Below are 22,495 nucleotides of genomic sequence, written 5' to 3' on the forward strand. Positions count from 1 at the left end.
AAGGAAAAACCAAAACAAACAAATACCTGTTGTTAAACGATTAAATCCATGGAACAAAATACAAACATGCCTGCTATATGCTAGACTGATTTTTTTATACATATCTAAAATAATTCAATGATAGTACAACATATATATATATATATATATATATATATATGTGTGTGTGTGTGTGTGTGTGTGTGTGTGTTTGTACATATCTCAAATGATAATCAACATAAGACTCGGTCATGCCATTTTTTTTATATGATACATGTCTATTAGCATGATCTGGGTACCTCAGTTATGCTTATGATATCTCTATTGAGAGCAGATCGACACCCCATGACATGAGTTCCAACCATAATGTATGTAGGCCCATTATTCGCATACCAAGGATCGATTTGATACCACATCCGCCATGGCAAAATCACATGGCTGTATATATGTATTTTCATACATATATTCGGATGGTGTACACCATATATGTGCTTCATGACATCGACACATGCATGAAGATATAATGCCCTTACATACAATCAAAAGGTGTTGCAGCATACTCGTGCTACGGGGCACCGAACACATGCATATAGATACTATCCCCTTACCTTGATTTGAAGAACAACGCCTCGAAATGGTGTTGCTTTCTTCCCTTCCGATTGAAGTCTCACATAAGGTGAGGAAAACCCAATGGAGGTTTAGAGAGAGAGAGAGAGAGAGAGAAGAGAGAGAGAGAGAGAGAGAGAGAGAGAGAGAGAGAGAGAGAGAGAGCAAGAAAATCATATTTCATGACTTTGATGTAGAGAACCTACCCTATTTTATCTCTTTTTTGGTTGGGCCTTTCAAACCTTTTTGAAAAATTAGAAACCATCCCAGCAATCGCGATTTTCTCTTTCTTTCTAACTCAACTCCAAAAGTACTGTGTTGCTCATCTCCCTTCATGAGCATTTGGTTTTGCAACCATTTTTTTTCTTTTTGTGGTGCCCTTCCTAAGCTTGTGGTACAAGGCTCCCCTAAAATCGTGGAAAGTGGGGGAGAGATCTTAGCTTCCTAAAAAAGTTCAGCAAGTGGTAACTTCCCACGTTACCACTTACTTTTGAAGTAGCTAAAACGTAGGAGTTTGGTTCCCACATTTTTTTTGTAAAAAGGATTTCAAAAAATGCGATGGTGTAAAAACCCATGTGCAATGGGGGTTTCAAACCAGGGTCTGACCCCAAAGGGGCAACGAGCATTATGTTCTATTTCATTGTAATTAGTGTATCTTTTAAACTATTTATGCGCGTCTAAGCCTCTATTCATTTTTATCAAAAAAAGGACATGTTTTCTAAAAAACGTGTGTGTGTGCATGGTGGTATTTGATCATGCGTCAAATCACTAAGAGGTAACGAGCCTCTCCACTATGCTACCCTCCATTTCGTTGCAAGTTTGGTTTGAATTAATTTAGATAAATTCTTGTTTGACGTTTTTCGTAAACGGCTTCGCCTTTTCTAAGTGAATTCTCCCGACTTTTCTTACATACCTACGAAACTTCGTTAATTGTTATTCAGTTCTTGAATAAGGACCACAAGATATTTGGATGTATCGGGATCTAATTGCAATCAGGTTGGGATTCAAATCTCAAATTCAAGTTGGATCTAAAATATACTTTAGATCTTCTGAACTCTCTAACTAGATTTTTGGATCTTGATTGAGATTTGACCATATTTGGATTCATTGTGATCCAATTGAATTCTAATTGGATTTCAGATCCATTAAGGATCTGAATCCACTCGCCCTAACCGAATCCAATTACTGGATCCATTTGATCTTATTCGGATTCAAGATCTATTTGGATCAAATCCATATCATATTATCGTATTTGTTTTAAAGAATTTTAACATTTATTTATTTATTTCGATAATTACCAAAATTTTGTAGGTTTTACATTAGGTCTCACAATTAGTTTGAATTTAGAAGTTGAGCAACTAGATGTGAAGACGACATTTCTTTATGGTGACTTGAAAGAAGAGATCTACATGGAACAACCTAAAGGCTTCAAGGTGAAAGGCAAGGAACATATGGTTTGCAAGTTAAAGAAAAGTCTATATAGGTTGAAGCAAGCGTCAAGGCAATGATACAAGAAGTTTGATTTATTCATGGTGGAGCATGGCTACCATAGATCATTGTTTATACACCAAGAAGTACTCCGAAGGTAACTTTGTCATTCTTTATCTTTATGTTGATGATATGCATATTATTGGCAAAGATATGAATATGATTAGAGAATTGAAGCATGATTTGAGCAAGTCTTTTGATATGAAAGACTTAGGGTCACCCAAGCAACTCTTGGGAATGCAAATCTCTCGAGATAGGAAAAGCAAAAAGCTTTTGTTATCGCAAGAGAAGTATATTGAAAAAGTGTTAGATCAGTTTCAAATGAAAGATGCAAAATCAGTGACAACGCCTCTTGCAAGTCATTTTAAATTAAGCTCAAAGCAATGTCCTTCAAGTGAGAATGAGAAGAATGAAATGATGAAGTCCCGATATGCTTCTGCAGTGAGAAGTTTGATGTATGCGATGGTATGTACTCGATCAGACATAACACACGCAGTTGGAGTTGTGAGTAGATTTCTTGCTAATCCAGGTAAAGAACATTGAGCTGCAGTTAAGTGGATTCTTAAATATCTCATAGGTACTTCCAAGATGAGATTATGTTTTGGAAATGGTAAACCAGAGATTGAGAGATTCATAGATGTTGATTTAGAAGGAGATGGTGATTCAAGAAAGTCTACATCAGGCTATGTGTTTACTTTTGCACGAGGAGCAGTTTCATGGCAATCAAAATTGTAAAAGTGTGTCGTGCTCTCTACTACTAAAGATGAGTATATCGCCATAGTTGAAGCATTCAAAGAAATGCTATGGATGAAGAATGTCATCAAAGATTTGGGCTTAGTCTGATATAGATCTACTCTGTAATTTTAGATTCAGATTTGGATCTAGAAATATCCTGCCCGAGTCTGTAGGTTATCTGAGAATTCAAATGGCCCTTAAAATGCTTCATGCTTTCAAGCATTTTCTCTCCTTTTTGACTTTTCCTTTTCTTGCTTTACGTGTATCCACATCAGCCTTGTGAACCACTATCCGGGCCCGACCCACTGGAATCCTCTTACGCGAAAATCAGGACACTTTACCGGGTCACCTAGTTTTTTTTTTGGATAATCTAAATGAAAAATACCCGTCACCAACTGCACCTTGGCTGGCCTCCGGTTGGTAAAACCCTCAAGTGTGTCCGTGCACATCGGAGAGTACACCCAGTTTCGACTTTGCGGCAAGAGATGCCACTCATTGGTTTCGAACTTGTGGCGTTCCATCAACTCAGGACATTCACAAGTTGCCCCTAGCAGATGAGCCGAGCCCTTGTGGACCCCGCTCACCTAGTTACCCTGACAAAAACAAAGAAATCTTAACCGACGAAACCCTCAGTACCTTCTGTGGGGCCCACGACAGAAACATGAACAGGCACTCTTGGCCTTGGAACGGGAAAAGGTTATCAAGTTATTACTGGCGGTCATCCACCCCACGTACGCAACAACACTGTCCCTAGAAACCCATCAGCACGGCAGGAAGGAACAGAACAGATCTCCTCCCTCTCCCCAAGGCCAAGTCCTCCAGCATGGCGACGCTTCCTACTCCAACCATCACAACAAAACCTTCTTATTCTTCAGTATCAACCTCCCTCTCTCTCCCAGTCCCTCCCTCCTACATCTCACTTCCCCAAATCCGGAACCGTCCGTGGAAACCAAGACCTGAATTTGTCCTTCCCCTTCGCACAAGGCCTCATCTCTCGCGCTTTACGGCTTCTTCTTCTTCTTCTTCTTCCGTACTGTTTTCGGACGAGCAGACAACGGAAGTGCAGGCGGAGAAGGAGGAGGAGGAAGAGAAGTTCGATTGGTTCAAGAATTGGTACCCCATAGCGCCGGTCTGCGACCTCGACAAGAGGGCGCCTCACGCGAAGACGGTGATGAGCCTCGACGTGGTTGTTTGGTGGGATAGGGCGGAAGGAAGGTGGCAGGTGTTCGACGACCGGTGCCCGCACCGGCTGGCGCCGCTCTCCGAGGGCAGAATCGATCGGAACGGCCGGCTCCAGTGCGTTTATCACGGTTGGTGCTTTGATGGCTCTGGGAGCTGCAACTACATTCCCCAAGCTCCCCAAGATGGACCTCCGGTATGCTTTCTTTTTTCTTTTTCGCATTCTATGTGTATATGATTGATCACTGGTCCTGCCGGTTAATCTCGTGGACAGTTGAATGGATGGTTAAGTTTTTTTATGTTGCTGGTGGTTTCTGATTGTTCTGAACCTGTGGATGTGTTTATCGTTGCTTGTTTATTAGAAAACATGTTTTGAATTGAACTATTTCGACGGGAAAAACTGTTGTAAAATTTAGATGCAATATGAACTGTTGACCAAATCAAGGTTGTAAGTATCGTATGGTTACCCTATTGGAATTAAGATAGTATCTCTTAATTTTTTAACAAAAATTTTCAAAAAACCAAAAAATCAAGAAAAATCAGAAAATTAACAAAAAATCTAAAAAACCATATCACATGAAATAATATGAATTACACAAAATCCAACCATAAAATTACATATGAAGCATTTATGTCTCTATGAGGTGCATAAGACATCATCTAATATAGAATCATAGATAATATTGCATGCATATCTCACAAGAACAATGCAAAATATTAAATATATTGCAATTAAGAACATGATGCAAGACTTATACTTTCATATTACATAAACAAAAACAAAATCAAAATAACCACGTTTATGAATAATTAAGTTTTAAATAACCAAGTTTTTTAAAACATATTATATAAAACCTCAATAATCATAATCATAATCATCTTCATCATCATTATCTTCTTCTTCTTATTCTCCTCCTTCGACATTCACATCGTCTCCAAGATACGTGGGGTATTCATCATCTACCTCTTGTGCTCCTTCCACGTTGATCCATTGAATGTTGTCTTCATTCAAAAAAGTCTGCTTCTTTAACCCATACATCCAATTCATCAAAATGTTTCAAATTGATGGGTTCGAATTGCTTTTTGTGCCTTCTTGATAATAACTTTTTTATTTGCATAAAAAGATGACACGGAAAAATTGAAATTAGTTGGGTTTTTAATGATATAAAAGAAAACTTTAAATAAACATATGAATCTCACGAAGTGATTTTGAGATTCTTGACATGGCTGGATTTGAATGTCATGTTCCTGATTTTCAGGATTTGAGATTTATGGGATGTGTTCATTCTCAAGTTCAGGGACAAAATTTTGGACTAATTCCACATTCGAATTCATTTCAACCGATTCAAAGATGACCATGGGAATGACACTATTCTCATCATTGACTTTGTCTCATTGACCTTGAAAAGAAAATTGATTTTCATAAAAATGCAAATTTCTGCTAGAAAATATTTCTTGTTTTTCAATGGCAAAAACTTTATAGGCGGCTTGACCATACAACGAAAATACATTTTCATGCCCTGCTATTAAACTTGTGAAAATACTACATATTATGAGCATAACAAAGACTCTTGAATACCTTTATATGACTGTACCAGGTTTTTTTGTTGTAAAGAATCTCGAAGGGAGTTCTCCTGGATAACAGTTTGGAGGAAAGATGATTTATAAGATAGGCAGACGTAAGAACACATTCCCCTAAAAAACGTATGGACAAGTTGGCTTGAAATCTAAATGTACGATCAATATTGAGGTCTTTGTGTTTGCATTCAACAACACCATTTTGTTGTGGCATTCTAACACAATTATATTGGTGATTTATCCCTTTTTCACTAAGATATTATTGCATTTCATTAAAAAAAAACCAGATTTGATGCTCAATACACGAGTGTTAAATTGGTTACTAACCATAGCGCTAAAACTTTGAAGAACATTTTACGTTTCAGATTTGTTTCACATTAAATACGCTCATGTACATCGACTAAAATCGTCAACAATGATGAGAAAATAACGTGCCCTGGATAATGAGGGGCTTGTATCCACCCCATATATTACAATGAATTAATTGAAACAAAGAAAATGTGGATATAAAACTATTAAAAAATGAGGATCGAGTTTGTTTAGTCATATGACAAATGCAACACTCATCAAGAAATAAATGACAGTCAATTATCTTTGAATTTATCAACATTTCAAGTCTAGCATTGGATTAATGTCCTAACCGAGAATGCCATAAAGAAGAAAAATATTTTGAAGATGCACTAAGTGGCAGAAATACCATCCATCTCGAGAAAATATAGTCTGTTATGTAACTGTCCCACTCCAATCTTCACCTTCGAGTGTGGGTCCTGGAACCAACAATAATCATTGTTAGAAACTTCACAATTTAATTCTTAAACAAGTTTATTTTACAGATATGAGATAGAATCTGAAATCAGGAATACAAGATATTCTTCAAGACAAAATTGGGAGAAACATTGACATTTTTATGTGGGTCACACGAGTGGAAGCTCAATTTGATAGACCAACGGGTGAACAAGAAACCATAGTTGGATTATTTAGATTCGACAAATCATTGGTCATATGATTGGTAGCACCCGTATCTATGATTGAATGTTGGGAAAAGGATAAAAGAGCGAAATGAGAGAAAAAATTACCTGCTAGGTTAACTTTGTGGGTTACCTTGGTGGATGAATGACCTTAGCTTTTCATACTTATCATGGGTGAATTAAGGTGCCGGATTCGTAAAGTTAGGAGTACTAAGGACAACAGAAGCATGAAAATTGGTTTGAGCATGAACGACGTTAAAATTAACTTGATCACTTGTTCGAGCACCAGAGGACACTATGATTGGTGACAAAAAAAAAACAGCACCACGAAAAGATGTTGCAGTTTTGGTCATGTTGGGAACGGAAAACGAGTTCACACGATGATGGTAGTTGAAGAAGAACGAATGCAGCTACGTCGGGTGGCCATTTCTTCGCAACTCTCCTTATAGATCACACAACTCTGATACCGTGTTGAAAAATGATATCGAAGAAAAAACACAATGGAGAACGATATTAAGTCACTGACCTCTATCATATCCCTAACTCAAGGAATTTACGATAACCCATCTTCTATCTCCTTCTTGAATTAAGCAATTCGAAAATTGAAACTTACCTAAGTTAAAAAAGAGAAATTACATTTTTCATATTTACCACACCGTAAATAGGGAACATAGTAAATGGGATAAGTTTAACAAATCTAACATAATTTGTTGAGATCACATTTGCAATAACTTATTTACAAAACATGCGATAAAAAATTGAAAAACTAAACTGTCCATTCAAATTTCCACACCATACTCTATTAGTAGACACACACACACACGTGCACCCATACTCTTACCTTGCTCTTGTCACTTTGTTTGAAATTATCTGATCAGCTGATTATGATGAGTTAACGATCACCAACTGCATAAACAACCTAGTCCAGAGTTATTCTGGCTTTTTGGCTTTGTCTCTTGATTTTGCTTGAGTTATTGTTTCGTAATTCCCTGTTGGACAGCTTCTTTTTATTTCAGAAAGTTTTGAAGGATCTTGGTTGATGTGTTCTCTAATTTCTAGCCGGTACTCTATGTCACACGGATACTCCATTTTGACTCCCGTTCTGTGTACCGTTGTCTTGTTCCATGTTTAGAACCTTTTATTTGGTAGGGTTGACGCTGGATTGGATCATCAAAGGGTGCATGAAGTCCACTGCTATGTGCACTGTGAAAAGAAACTTGTCAAACTCGAGATTCTATACTTCAATCTCATAAGATCTACCTAAGCCAAACCAGCAAGCTGATCGCACCATCTACAAAACTGGCAGAATGCCATTAGTACGAGCTACTGATTCCTCCCCTCCCCCTCAAAAGCTAATCCAGAAAGCTGTTGGTGCCAACTATCCACAGGCAGAATGCCATTACTACAGGCTACCAATTCTTGTCCTCTCCTGAACACCTTGTATAGGCCTGATCTTTTGTGACAAACCATGTCAGGCTGTACCGGCACCCCTAAATATACATGGCAAGTTGCCATGCTACAGAATTTATAGTTTTTCACTTAGATAATCGTGGAAAAAATTCTTTAACACCAGGGACAAATTGTGTCCAGTCATGTGTTGTTTCCTGTTCATGCAGGTAGTAATTAAAACCATTGAAGGGAAAGAACACATCTAATCTTTCTCATAACATAGAGTATGCATCCAATTACTAGGAGCTTGTTGTTCATCATTAGGAAGATTTATTATCCTCACAATAGTCGATAGTGTGAAGCAACTTATTGACTGATCAGTGTCAAGTTGAAAATTTGGGGCATCCAAGAGAGAAGCAACTCCCACAGGTAAAGAATCACATTTTACAAAAGTTTGAAATGGGTGTTTATGGTCATTTTCCACAATTCTGTTAAGCAGAAAGGAAGTTAACAAGTGCAATCAAAATACTGGATAGTTGATCCAGATCACTATACAAGGCATATTGGGTGACCAATATATGTATTAAATAAGGGAGGATTTTCAACATGACATGCCAAACATTCCTTTAAGTGGAGCCTATGCTGACTACTCTATGGTTTAGTTTTTAGCGTGTGTGTGTTGCGCTCACTCGTTCATGTGTGTTCCTGCATGCATGCATGTGTGTGTGTGTGTGTGTGTGTGTGTGTGTGTGTGTGTGTGTGTGTGTGCACACTTGTGTGTGTTGTGTGTGAAGAAGTTTAACTAGTTCAATGTACGAGAAAGTTAAAGCAGTAGTGACTAACACTCGCTTTGGAGCCATATAGAAATTTTAATGTGATTCTTTTTCCGTAAATTTTCTAATTGTTTTTATCTTCATCTCAATTAATTTGCTAGACCATTTGACTGGCTTGGGTCCTGCAATCATACTTGTTTATGCTAGCAACTTGGTCTACACTATAATCATAAACCACGACGATTATGACATGGCTTTGACCTTATCAACTACTTTGCAGATTCATACATCCAACAGAGCGTGTGCATCTGTTTATCCCAGTATTGAACAGAATGGTATTGTGTGGTTCTGGCCGAGCATTGATCCTCAATATAAAGATATTGCAGCGAAACAGAAGCCTCCTTTTATTCCAGAGTTGGATGACTCATCATATTCATCACTAATGGGAAACAGGGACATTCCATATGGGTGTGCCATCCACTATCTTCAAACTTTCCATTGCAGTTGATAGAGATGCACTCCTTATAATCTTTTAGATGCGTATACATCTTGGTGATGCCAAGCTTTTTACCAGATCAATGTAATGACCATAACATAGTTAGAAAAGCACATTATATGCATGTGACTACTGCTGTCATTATTATTAGTCTTGTTGCTGTTGTTATTGTTACTGTGAGTGTGAATCATACATATTTCATGCATTGCCATGTAAATGATAAACACTTGCAGCATATTTCGTCTTATGCATCAACAGAGTTCTATTTAGGGAATACTATTTTGGTACTTATGGAAATATTTCAAATGGCATGCAACAGTGACTAAAATTGCTAATGAAACAAGACACTGCTCACTGTGAAATTGCATACAAAAATTGTTGCTAGTCTGGGCTTTCTTTGAGGTGTTAGTTTCATGATTATTATTCTTATGAAAGGTAGTAATACAGTAAGCATCTCATTCATTCATTACTATGGAAAGGTTTCCTTATGATGAGTTGAGAGCTGCCTTTTCAACAATAATATTAGATGAGTTCACTATAATGAATTCCATATTGTTCTTATTATGTTGTGCATCTTGAGAAATTGCACATGCAAAAAATGTTTGTGATATTTTCATGTTAGCTCTGGCAATTTTATTGCTGCAAGTTCAAGGGCCATTTCAAAAGCTCATGTTCTTCAAAAATGAATTCCAAATGTTCGAACATCGAATATTTGAATCTAGAATTATCTTACACGTTTTCAAGAGATTTTCTTATCGTATCCAAGTTGAGACATGGAAAAATACTAGGAATGCATTAGAAAAACTCAAACATGATGTGGCCACTTTACCTGAAGGAAACTTTTACTGAATGTACTCAGCGAATGAGAATTAAAATCATCATGAACAATGCAGGAGCACCAAATAAGTTCACACTTCTATAATGTGGAGATATTATCAAGGCCGCTCATCTAAGTATTCTATTTCATGAATTCTTTGCCATATCAAGCTTGTCAGACAAACTTTTCAGGACACATTTCTGAGAGAGAAAAAGCATTAATGTGAAATTTTCTTTTTTTCGAACATTGTTGTGAAACATTACTTATTGTAGCTAAAAATAATTAAGGACCATCAGCAATCCTCATAACTTCAAGAATATAGATGTACTACAATCATCAAGTGGCATTTGATAAGAAACATCTATGTTTGTAAGTGTGATACCTAGGCCTTAGCATGCATAGCCCGAGTCAGTACCAGTGAAATGAATCTACTCAAAGATCCTCCTAAGTACTATTGAAAGATTGAAACTGTCTCCATTGATTAAAATGATTGAACATGATTTTATTGTATTGGCAATCAACAATGATAGTTTCGAGCAGTTCTGCACCCTATGTTTGATCATGCATGTGTTGCCAGCCTGCCTTCTTTGTATGCAATATATAGGCCTTTTACAGTGTTGGAATCTCTCATTTGTGTGCAATTTGCAAGATAAAATTCGGACTATAACCCAAGGGGATAAAAGTATTAGAGAATATTACAACGATTTGTCCGAACTTTAAGAAGAAGTGACCCTTCTAGAGCCAAGATGTCATTATGTTGAAGATATAAAACTCTGCAAAAAAACAAATGGATGCATAACATTTCTATCAATTTGTGATATTTTAAGACCGGAATTTGAGTTCATAAAATCGGGCCTCATTCATAGAGCAAAGGTTCCCTCTATTGTAGATACAATTGATGAATTAAGCATGGAGGAAAATAGGCTTAAGAGGAGGACTACGAAGAATGAAGATCTCTTTGTACTAGTTGTATCTAGGCCAGGATACTATGTACATACCTACAAACTACCTCGTTATGGAAAACAAAACAATAAGCATTATGAAAGACAAGACAACAAGTACGAGAAGAAAAAAATTATGCCATTATTGCCATGAACCGGGTCACATCAAAACATATTATCCTAAGCTAAAAAGGACATGATAAGGAGGTTGCCTCGGTTGGCCCTCCACAAGAGTCAAATGATGTTAGCACCACTCACGATTCATTTACTGGAAACATGTTCTTGACTCAACTAGTGGAGTCTTCAACCTCTTTTCAAAGGAGCATCTTTATCAATTGGAACCATTGTTTCATCATTCTTTGATCTTGATAAATCTCTTTGGCTTCTTAACTCGAGTGCCTCATTTTATATGACACCAAATGGTGATAGTTTATTCAAATGTCATAACTCAAGTGTGTCAAATGTTTTTACTGTCGATGGGACATTTCTTAAGATAAAAGAAATAAAAAAATTTTAAAGTATTTTTCAAAATTCAAAAAAGTTTTCTATTTCAAAAGTTAAATATATTCCTAAATTAAATTTAAACCTCTTGTCTCTCCTTAAATATCTGACCATGGATGTAATGTTTCTTTCTCTGATGGTTGTTGGGTGCAAGATCGTCAGTCAGGGAGGCTGATTGGAGAAGGTCATAGAAAAGGAGGCTTGTACTACATGGATCTTTTAGAAATACCCAAGAATACATTTTGTTGTAATGTTCAAAAATTAGATTTGGATTTATAGCAAAAAAGACTTGGTCATTCTAATGTTTCCGAAATCCAGTATTTTTCAAGTTTGAAAAAATTTTGTAATTTTGAAAACTTTACTTGTGAAGATTATATTCTTGGCAAAATGAAGTGATTGTCATTTCAAGAAAGAACTTTTGTTTCTTCTAGACCGCTTGAGTTAATACATTCAGATGTTTGGGGCTTAGCGCATATGATATCTAAGGTGGATTTGCTGATTACATAATTTTTTTAATGATTTTTTAGGCATGCTTAGATCTATTTTCTTAAACATAAATATGAAGTTTTCGTATATTTCCAAACATTTCATAATTTAGTCAAAAATAAATTTAAAAATGATATTTTTATCTTTTGCATCAAGGGGAGAATTTTTATCAAAAGAATTTAAAGATTACCTGAACCTGCATGGCATAACACAACAAAATGATTTGGCCGAAGGGAAGCATAGGCATATTATAGAAACAATAAGAACCTTGCTTATATTAAACCAAGTACCAAAAGATTTTTGGGTTGAAGCTACTTTGACTGCAGTTTATCTCATCAACAGAATGCCATCCTCCTCTTTGCAAAATGTGTCACCAATTGAAAAAACTTTTGAAATGAATCTATGATTATTATAGATTAAGAGTTTTTTGATGCAAATGTTTTGTCTTTACTGACAAGAATGATAAACTTTCTCCTTGTGTTATTCTTTGTGTGTTTTGGGGTTATGTAAAGAACCAAAAAGGCTATAGGTGTTTTGATTTTAGAAATAAAAAATTATATGTTTCAAGAAATGTCCTTAGAAAGGAAAAGATTCTTTGACTTTGAAAAATCTAAGAAAATAACTGAGTATTCCTTTTTGGTGGATTTAATTCCAAAATATGATTGTGATTTTGATCTTGATGAAGGTTATGAGCTTAGAAATAATGTGGTGAATGAAGAACAATCTCACGACGAAGAAATTAGAGAAGAGCAATCCTATAAAGACCAAAACTGTATACAATACTCTAGGCGTAGGGATCCTAAACGTCCATGTGCACTGGAAAGATATTATGATATTGAAAACCAGTCGAAAATACAAACTAGAAGTAGAATCTCAAAACCCCCTAAAAATTTTGTGTCTCATTTCTCTTTTTCACATAAGTACAAAGTCTACATTGCATTAATACATTTCTATATGCTCAAGCAAAAGAACATGAATGGATAGAAGCCATGAGGGTAGAGCTAGAAGCTTTAGAAAGAGCCAATACTTGGACTATTCAAGACATTCCAAAAGGAAAGAAACATCTAGGTTGTAGATGGGTGTATAAGGTGAAAACCAAGAGTGATGGTACTCTTGAAAGTTATAAAGCTAGATTAGTTACTAAAGGATACTTTCAAAAATATGACATAAACTATGAAGAAACCTTTGCACCAGTTTCTAGGATGATCACAGATAGGACCAAGGTTGTAAATATCATATTGTTACTAGTATCGATTGGGCCCAAAGTAACACCTTATCATATTGTATTGTATTGTAAACTATCATAATTTTTTAATAAAAAATTTAAAAAATCTAAAAAATTAAGAAAAATAAAAAAAATAGCAAAAATTCTAAAAAAATCATCACATGAAACAATGATAAATTGTACAAAATACAACCATAAAATCACATATGAAGCATTTGTGCCTCTATGAGCTGCATAAGACATCATCAAACATCAACTATCTCACAAGAACAATGCAAAATATTAAATATCTTGCAATTAAGAACATGCCACAAGACCCATACTTTCATATTACATAAACAAAAATATTATGGCAATAGTTGCACTTGATTTTCAATCAGTTTCCACTTATTACTTGAGTGCCCATTTGCTATGTCGGATCATCTTATGCCATCTATGTTGGAGGAGTATGAACATTTATACCTTGATATAAATCTCTAAATAGAGCTATTGGACCAGCTCCAACAGCTCTATTGAACTCCCTTGTTGTATATAAATAGGGGTGAACCCCTCTCTATATATGATGCTTCTTGCATATGAACCATAATAAAATATTATTATTTTTATGCTCTTGTGCACCCTTGTGTGGGTTTTGTGAGTGAACTCCAAAGTGGGTTCCCTTTTTGGTGATTGTCCACATTTATATCAACTTGGTGAACCTTGTTGGTGATATTTGAAGACTTCCATAACTTAACAGGTTACACTTTTTTTATGTCCCAACGGATGCACGGAACAATGTGTCCGTGCATCCACTATTCGACTGTGGGATGCCGCGAATGCATATAAAAATATTAATTTTATTAAACATAAAATTCTCAAGAAAAATCATACATGATAAGGGGAAAATGTCCACTATATGTACACGAGAGGGCAGCCAACTTGTAATAACCACGTTTTTTAAAAGCTTATGTGATTTGGGCCTGGGATCCAAGTCGCGGATCTGGGACCCATAAAGAGGTATTTATGCCTAAATATTTGCGTTATACTAAAATAATATTAATAATAGTAATAAAAGCGAAATATACTTGAACACATATGTATATATATAGATATATATAGCAAACTCGAGGATCCACATTTGGACCCACATGGATCCGACTTGCGGATCCATATTGATGGGGGTCAATTGGTATGGATAGGGTAAATTTTAAATAAAAACTAATAATAATAATAATAGTAATAAGAAATAAATAAAATTTAAATTATTATTATTATTTATTTGAGGATCCACAGTTGGATCCATTCGGATCCAACTGATGGATCCATATAGTTTGGGGGTCGGGTTACGGGCCTCGGGTCCGGACCCGAGCCGCGCCCCCTGTGTAACCCCTTTTAAAGAAAGGGGCAACCCGATAAGGGTTGCCCGATAGGTTTGTAACAGAACAGAAAAGGGGCAAGAGGGGGGGGGGTACGCAGGCGTAACCGAAACCCCACCCATCTCGGCAAGAAGGGGGGGGGGGGGGGGGGTTCGGCGATAAATGGGAGGTGGAAGAGGGGGTCTCACCCTCTTCCCTCGTCTCCCTCGTTTCTCCCTTCCCTCGATCTCTCTTTCCCTCTATCTCTCTCTCTCTGTCGAGTTGGGTGAGAGGAGGTCGCCGGCGAGCTGCGGCAGCCCACATCCACCATCGCCGACCTCCAGCGAGTTTCCTTTGTCACGGCAGTGAGAGGAGCATCACCAGCCGGCCCTGCTTTGCGTTCCCAACCTCCGATCGCCGGAAAAACTTAAAAAGGTACGGGTTTCTCCTTTTGCTTCGAATAGGGTAAGGAGCACAAATTCGTATTTTATGCAATATTTTAGGAAAAAAAATATATATATGAGAGAAGTCTGTCTGAGTATTTACTCCTATAAGGGTTTGATATCCCTATCTTTCGAACCATATTTTGGGAAAATTTGAGGATCTTGTTCGTGGATCCCTAAATCAGGTCCAGTTTTAGAATATGTAAGATCGTGGAGGTATGATGCAAGAATAAGCATTAGCATGCATACTTACTAAGATGCATACAGGAGTATGGGTTGTTAGCTTATGGATTCATGAAACGTATTCCAGATTTGATTAGTTATATAGATACCTAATAAAAAAGAAAACCTGTGTGTTCTGATTTATGCGTGTGGGTAAAACAATCTCAGTGTAAGCTATTTTCTGGTTAAACCAGAAATCGTGTCTAGCATGCTTAATCGGATACAAATATGTATCTGATTCAAGAACCCCCAATCCTTCTTGTGTAGGGTTACAGACCATAGTCTTCTACCTATCTTGAAAAAAAAATTTACTTGGTAAAAATGTTTTCTGCTGAATTACAACTATGAACTGCATGTGCATCTGATGATTCGGATCAGTTGGTTGGCCTGGTGTTATAGCTGCAGGTTTGCATCTTGAGGTTTTTTTTATTTCTTTTAGCTGTCTGTAGAATTATCAGTTCAAAAGGTTTTCTAAGCTACAACATCATATAATGCTGGGTTCAGCCAATCATAGTAATATTGTTAAGCGTTTATTATCTATTGGCAGTTAAGCTGCAGATTGTTATAAATCATGTCATGCATTTAGTCTGATTGGTACTCGTGCAACCTCAGATGCTATTCATTATTTAGTTGGCTTGACTGTTTCACAGACCATTATGCTGGGTTGACCACATGTCTCTGGATAATGAAACTGGGTTGAACCCTAGTCAATTAAGTCGGCAAAGCTTGAATAGCCAATTTCAAGAAAAATCTTATATAAACTTGATGTTATTTTAAATCCATAATTTGACTCATAGTGTGTGTTTTAAATTTCCAGACCCTAGTTGTGGGCAGGTAAGTTGCCTTTCAATACATGTTACGAATGGAAAGTCTCATGTTTTGACTATGTATACCTCTACTGGTGTTATGTATGTTCCACATGCCTATTGGTTATGTTATGCTTATTCAGGGTGATGTTTCCTTATGTGCTTAAACTTGATAAATAATCCTTGTTCGAAATTATTGTTGTAAGTGAGTGTACTTGTGCATATACACATATGGAATTTAGATGCTTTTGCAGGGTCAAATTGGCATGGTTGTTCGTATGTTTTAATTGGATTGATTCATGAATGAACTCTTGCATTTGACACGAGTATGTGCATGTCATGAAAAAATGCATTTAATGTGGGTGTGTGAATTTATGCTTATGCCTATGAAATTATTGTTTCATGCACAACTTGCATACATGAATGCGCATTGAAAAACATGTGAAAAGAATGCATAAGTGGCATACTCTTTATGATTTTTGCTTATGAATGCAGTGATGATCAAATTGGATCATCAGGGGCTGGGTGAGCCTCGAGAACTAGTTGTTCTCCGTTTTAATTATTTTGATGCATTGCAACAAATCAAATGTGATATTGTTGTTTTACCGCACTGTTCTATGTTGTCACGGGTTGTGGTCCCGTGAAAAGCTTAGCATGCTGATGTGCAAGCTTATGTTATTAATTCTGCATGTAAATTTGCAAAGGTAAAAGAAATGAATTAATAACCAGATAAAAGAAAGTAAAGAACAGTGTAATTCACTTTCTCCTTAATGTCCCTGCTTTAGTGTGAGAATCTTGGATATTGCGGTTTAGAGGAAACCGTGAGGATACAAAAACTCCGTGTGCGTTTTGTTGCCCCTGAACCCGATATTGAGGTTCCTTCTCGTGGCCACGGTTTTAGGGAGAGTCCGCTACTTTACCCGGGAGTGGTGTGTTAGTCACAACTGTGAGTTTGTTTTGGTATACCAAGAAAATGGCGCCAGTGAATGCTGTTTTTCATGGTGTCCCCGACTTTGGATGTTGTTTTCAAGGTTCCGATAGATGGTGCTGTTTCCTGATATCGGTCGAGGGCTAAGTTTGGAACCCGGTAATAAAATACAAATTGTGTGTTAAGCTACCCCGGGAACCCTACTTGACCTCGGGGACTGTACCCGTTTGATGTATCCGCGGGCAATGATAAATTAAAAAGAGGAACTTAAAGATTGTGTGCATTTAATAGGACATGCATATGGAAAGAGGGGAGCTTAAATGAAAGATAATATGGGTTCATGCATTATACATAAATCATGCATATTCTTGCTTTGCATTAGTTCATGCATGTTTACCTGTTCACTTGGTTGTTATATATTGATCATTGCATGACGTTGATCTCTTTTGCCTTCAAATGCCTTTATTGATTACATTATAATCACTGTTACTTACTTAGTGTTCTCTCATCCTTAATATTCATTTTATTGTTGCATAACTGGTTAATTGCCTTATAATTTGGTTATAATTGTATCATTCTAAAATATTACATGGATCTTATTTATGCTCTTTTTCTTATTTGATTCATTAGGGAAACCTGTACGCAGAATTCCTCGGATTTCTGACCCTCTCATTTTATTGGTTTTTTCCAGACACAAGCGATCAGTGAAGTCGACTCGTTTTTGAGGGGATACGAGGGTCACATTTGTTTCAGACGACTTCACTTGCGGACAGAGTGACTCTACTGTTATTTACTTTTAGTCTTCTTAACTACTGCATGTTGTTATTTCACTGTTGAGATTGAACATATTACTCTTATTGATTCATTAATAAAAGAGTTCAGTGGATTGGTTATAAGTGATAAATGTAAGTTGGTTTGTGGTGTGTGGTTATCCAACTGAAATTGGAACTGTAGGGACCCCAGGTCTCTGGGAAGTTTTCCGCAACTCTTAGAAAAAAAATATTTCGCATTTTTAAAGGGTCTGGATTGGGGTCGTTACACAACTAGCCATTAAAATGGCCTAACGGCTAATGGATAGATGAGCTAGCCTAATGGTTAGATGACAAAAGACAAAAATGCCCTTTAGTGGGCATACAAATGCAAAAATAAATATTACAAAAAAGATAAGAAAAAGAAAAAAAAAGGAAAAATGCATAATGCCCTAAAATACAACTTATATATATATATAGGTGCTCTATTTTCCCCAACATACTTAAGCTCCTACTCCATCTTTCTTAGGTGTAGGTTGGGCAGTGCAAATTGGGCGAGGTGCATCATTAATAGGTGAGGGCTCGATTTGGAATTTTTCTCAAATGAGTTAAGCATATCACATGTGATAGTTGTTAACCGGTACAAAATCCATCATTTTCCTAATAAATCACTTAATGAAAGTAAATTGTCTCCCTATTCATTCTACAAATTCCCTGATCTCTTCCCGAACTGAATATGAATCTTTTGATTCATTTGTCTTTCACTTTTTATAAGTACACACATATATATATATATATATATATATTAATAGGCTGCTAATGATTATTCGAGCTCAAATATTAAGCCTGCAGCCATGAGAGAAGAATACACGAGAGTTCATTTCACTAAAGAAAATGAGAGTCCCTTGTTTAATATAGGTTGACTCTCTCAAAGATACAAAGTAAAAGGAAACTAAAGAAATATAGGACTAAATTACCCCTTAGCATTAAGGTAATGTACAAAAGAATATTTATTGCACTATTAAGTGGAGGAAGAGTACTTTGGTGCCTCTATATAAGAATAAGGGTGATATACAAGATTGCACAAACTATCGTGGTATAAAACTCATGAGTCATACTATGAAACTTTGGGAGAGGGTGATTGAGTCTAGGTTGAGGAAGGTTGTCATGATATCGGAGAATCAATTTGGTTTTATGCCTGGAAGATCAACTATGGAAGCTATACATCTTCTTAGACAACTTATTGAGAGAAATAGAGAGAGGAACAAAGATTTGCATATGGTTTTTATTGATTTGGAGAAGGCATACGATAGAGTACCTAGGGACGTTCTCTAGTGGACAATGATGAAGAAAGGTGTTTCTCTCAAGTACATTAGTATAATTAAAGATATGTATGAAGGAGTAGTAACCAATGTCCGCACTTGTGGAGGGGTGACAACCAATTTCCCGATAACGGTTGGGTTACATCAAGGATCTGCTTTAAGCCCTTTCCTATTTGCGATAGTGATGGATGAGCTTACGAGATCAATTCAAGAAAATGTACCGTGGTGTATGTTGTTTGCGGATGATATTGTTTTGATTGATGAGTCTAGAGCTGGGGTTAATGCTAAGTTAGAATTATGGAGACAGACATTGGAAGCTAGAGGTTTTAAGTTGAGTAAGAGTAAGACTGAATATATGGAATGTCGGTTTAGTAAGCAACGAAGTAGTGATGGGAGTGTAGTGAAGCTTGGTGAGCAAGATATACCGGTGAATGATTATTTCAAATATTTGGGATCCATCATTCAAAAGTATGGAGAAATTGATGGAGATGTAAATCATAGGATAAAGGTTGGGTGGATGAAATGGAAAAGTGCTACTGGAGTGTTGTGCGATCGTAGAATGCCATTGCGGTTGAAGGGAAAGTTTTATAGGACGACTATTAGGCCCACTTTACTATATGGTACAGAATGTTGGGCTGCCAAGAGACATCATATTAAAAAATGAGTGTAGCTGAGATGCGTATGCTTAGATGGATGTGTGGAAATATAATAAAAGATAAGATTCAGAACGAAGAGATACGTAAGAAGGTAGGCATTGCACCCATTGAAAATAATATTAGATTGGTATACAGGAAATAAGGAGAGAGAGAGAGAAAGAGAGAGAGGGAGAGAGAGAAGTCACAATGGTTGGGGCGGCACACACTGCTCGACCACCGAAACCCTAAACATTAAAAGGTAAAAACATGTACAACGATATTACAAAAATGCCATTAATGAGGCTATATGGCATGTGTTCATACAATATGCGTATGGATCTGGATCCAGATCCATACGCATATATCCATACTGTATTCTAACACCCTCCCTCAAGTTGTACGTGATTTTGGAGCATGTACAACTTGCTCTTCAATAGCCAAAATTGATGTCCTGTTAATCCTTTGGTAAACAGGTCTGCCACTTGATCTTCTGTTCGAACATGACGTAGTTCTATCTCCTTCATCTCAACTTTCTGCCGTATGAAATGTTAATCAATCTCAATGTGCTTCGTTCTACTATGCTGGATAGGATTACATGCAATGTTTATTGCGCTTTGATTGTCACATAAAAGAAATGATCGAATAATTGTCTTCCTAAGATCACTCAATAAGTGTCTAATCCATGTGGCTTCTGCCGTGCCTGCAGCCATCGATCTGTATTCAGCCTCTGTACTCGATCGTGCCACTGCCTTTTGTTTTCTGCTGCTCCAGGACACTAAATTGTGCCCAATATAAACACAATATCCAGAGACAGATCGTCTCTCATCTGGATCCCCTGCCCAATCTGCGTCTGTATAAGTGATGAGTTCATGTCCTCTATGCAGATTATCGTTCTTGCGATAAACAAGTCCGTCTCCTATAGTTCCTTTTAAATAGCGTAGAATGCGCTTCACAGCTTCCATATGACCCTCCGTTGGAGCATGCATAAACTGGGATACCTGATTGACAGCATAAACTATATCAGGTCTGGTAAAGGTCAAGTACTGTAACATCCCCACGAGACTTCTATACGTTGTAGGGTTGACACAAAGATGACCATCTTCAGAGCTCAGCCTTTGATGTAATACACTAGGAGTGCTGACTGGTTTGCAATTCGTCATCCCGGCTTTTTCCAGAAGGTCAAGAGTGTATTTTTGTTGCATGAGTGTCAACGTGTCTTGTTGTCTGTCAACTTCCACACCAAGAAAGTACCGCAACTCCCCTAAATCTTTCATCTTGAAAGTTTTCATTAAAAACTGTTTCACGTCTTGCACATGACTATCTGAGCTCCCAGTGATCACAATGTCATCAACATATATAAGAAGAAGTATAACAATGTCCGCCTTTTGGTAAATAAAAGTGAGTGATCCAGAGAGCATCTTCTAAAACCATAACTCTGAATTTGCATAGAGAAACTTTCAAACCAGGAACGGGACGCCTGTTTCAACCCATACAGAGATTTCCTTAGTTTGCACACCCAGGCAATAGGATCCTTCTCGGCATAACCAGGTGGTTGCTCCATATACACTTCTTCCTTTAAAGTTCCATGCAAAAAGGCATTTTTAACATCCATCTGGCTAGGGCTCCAGCCTTTATCAACTGCTAGGGATATGATGATACGAATAGTACCCATTTTGACTACGGGACTAAAAGTTTCGTCGTAGTCTTCACCATATTGTTGTGTGAATCCTTGAGCAACAAGTCGCGCCTTATATCTGTCAATACTTTCTTCAGGCTTATATTTTATTTTATAAACCCATTTTGAGCCAACTACATTCTTTCCTTCTGGCCGATGAACTATTTCCCAAGTCTGGCATTCATTAAGAGCTTCCATTTCTTCATTCATAGCTTCAGTCCAATGACGGGATTGAAGAGCTTGATTAAAACAAGTGGGTTCATCCTGTTTTGTGAGCTGAGACATAAACAACTGGAAATCAAGGGAGAAGGTCTCATAACTCACCCATCGTTGAATAGGATGCTTAATGCGTGACGGCCTTTGAGCCGAAGCATTGGCGATGCTTTCCTTCACATTCCTCGGCTCTGTATTTTTGTCCCGTCTAGTGTATATCTGCCCAGAGAAGCGTTCTACTGGGGGTGGCTTAGCTGGAGACTCAACTGGAGATAATTCAACATGCATTTGTGAGTCATTCAACTCCCTACTCAAGCCGAAGGAAGGACAATTTGTCTGACATGTTTCTCCTGTATTAGCAAAAAGATCTGCGCTCATCCATGGATCATATACTTCTAATTCTCGAGATGATAACGCTGCAGAGTCATTGACTTGAAAATTTCCTTCATCAAAAACAACATTCCTGGAGGTCCTAATATGTTTTGTAATAGGATCATAGCATCGATAACCTTTGTATTCATCTGCATACCCAACAAATCTGCACTTGACAGCCTTGTCCTGAAACTTATTTCGCAGAGATGAATTAACATGTACATAACATACACAACCAAAAACACGCAGCTCATCGTAAGAGGGATGTTGCTCAAATAAAGTATAATAGGGAGATTTCTGATCCAAAAGTGCCATAGGAAGACGATTTATGATATCAACAGATGTGTGAAAAACTTCTGTCCAGAGACTAACGGGCATATTGCTGTCATGTAGCATGCTCATTGCGCTCTCTACAATATGCCTGTGTTTCTTCTCCGCAACCCCATTTTGTTGAGGAGTATGAGGGCAAGAAACCTGTCGACTTATTCCTTTATCCCGAAGAAAGGCAATAAACTCGTTCGATGAATACTCTCCTCCACCATCACATTGTAAATGCACAATATCACAAGCAAACTTTGTTTTGACCATCGAATGGAATTCCCGAAATATTTGAAAAACTTCATGCTTGTGTTTTA

The 22,495-nt window shown here is 37.1% G+C and overlaps 1 protein-coding gene across 1 annotated transcript in view; it reads left to right on the forward strand.

Moving 5' to 3' along the window:
• The first annotated feature begins 3,543 nt into the window (after positions 1–3,543).
• The window catches only part of ACD1-LIKE (ACD1-like protein), a 64,810-nt gene continuing 45,858 nt past the window's right edge, over positions 3,544–22,495 (forward strand). Inside the window, exons 1-2 of the mRNA XM_090017888.1 lie at positions 3,544–4,183; positions 8,976–9,163. Coding sequence (XP_089874014.1) covers positions 3,632–4,183; positions 8,976–9,163 — 740 coding nt within the window. The 5' untranslated portion in view covers positions 3,544–3,631. The remainder of the gene's footprint in view (positions 4,184–8,975; positions 9,164–22,495) is intronic.

This window comes from Nuphar pumila, chromosome 9, assembly GCF_984573655.1.
Source record: "Nuphar pumila chromosome 9, dmNupPumi1.hap1.1, whole genome shotgun sequence".
NCBI lineage: Eukaryota > Viridiplantae > Streptophyta > Magnoliopsida > Nymphaeales > Nymphaeaceae > Nuphar > Nuphar pumila.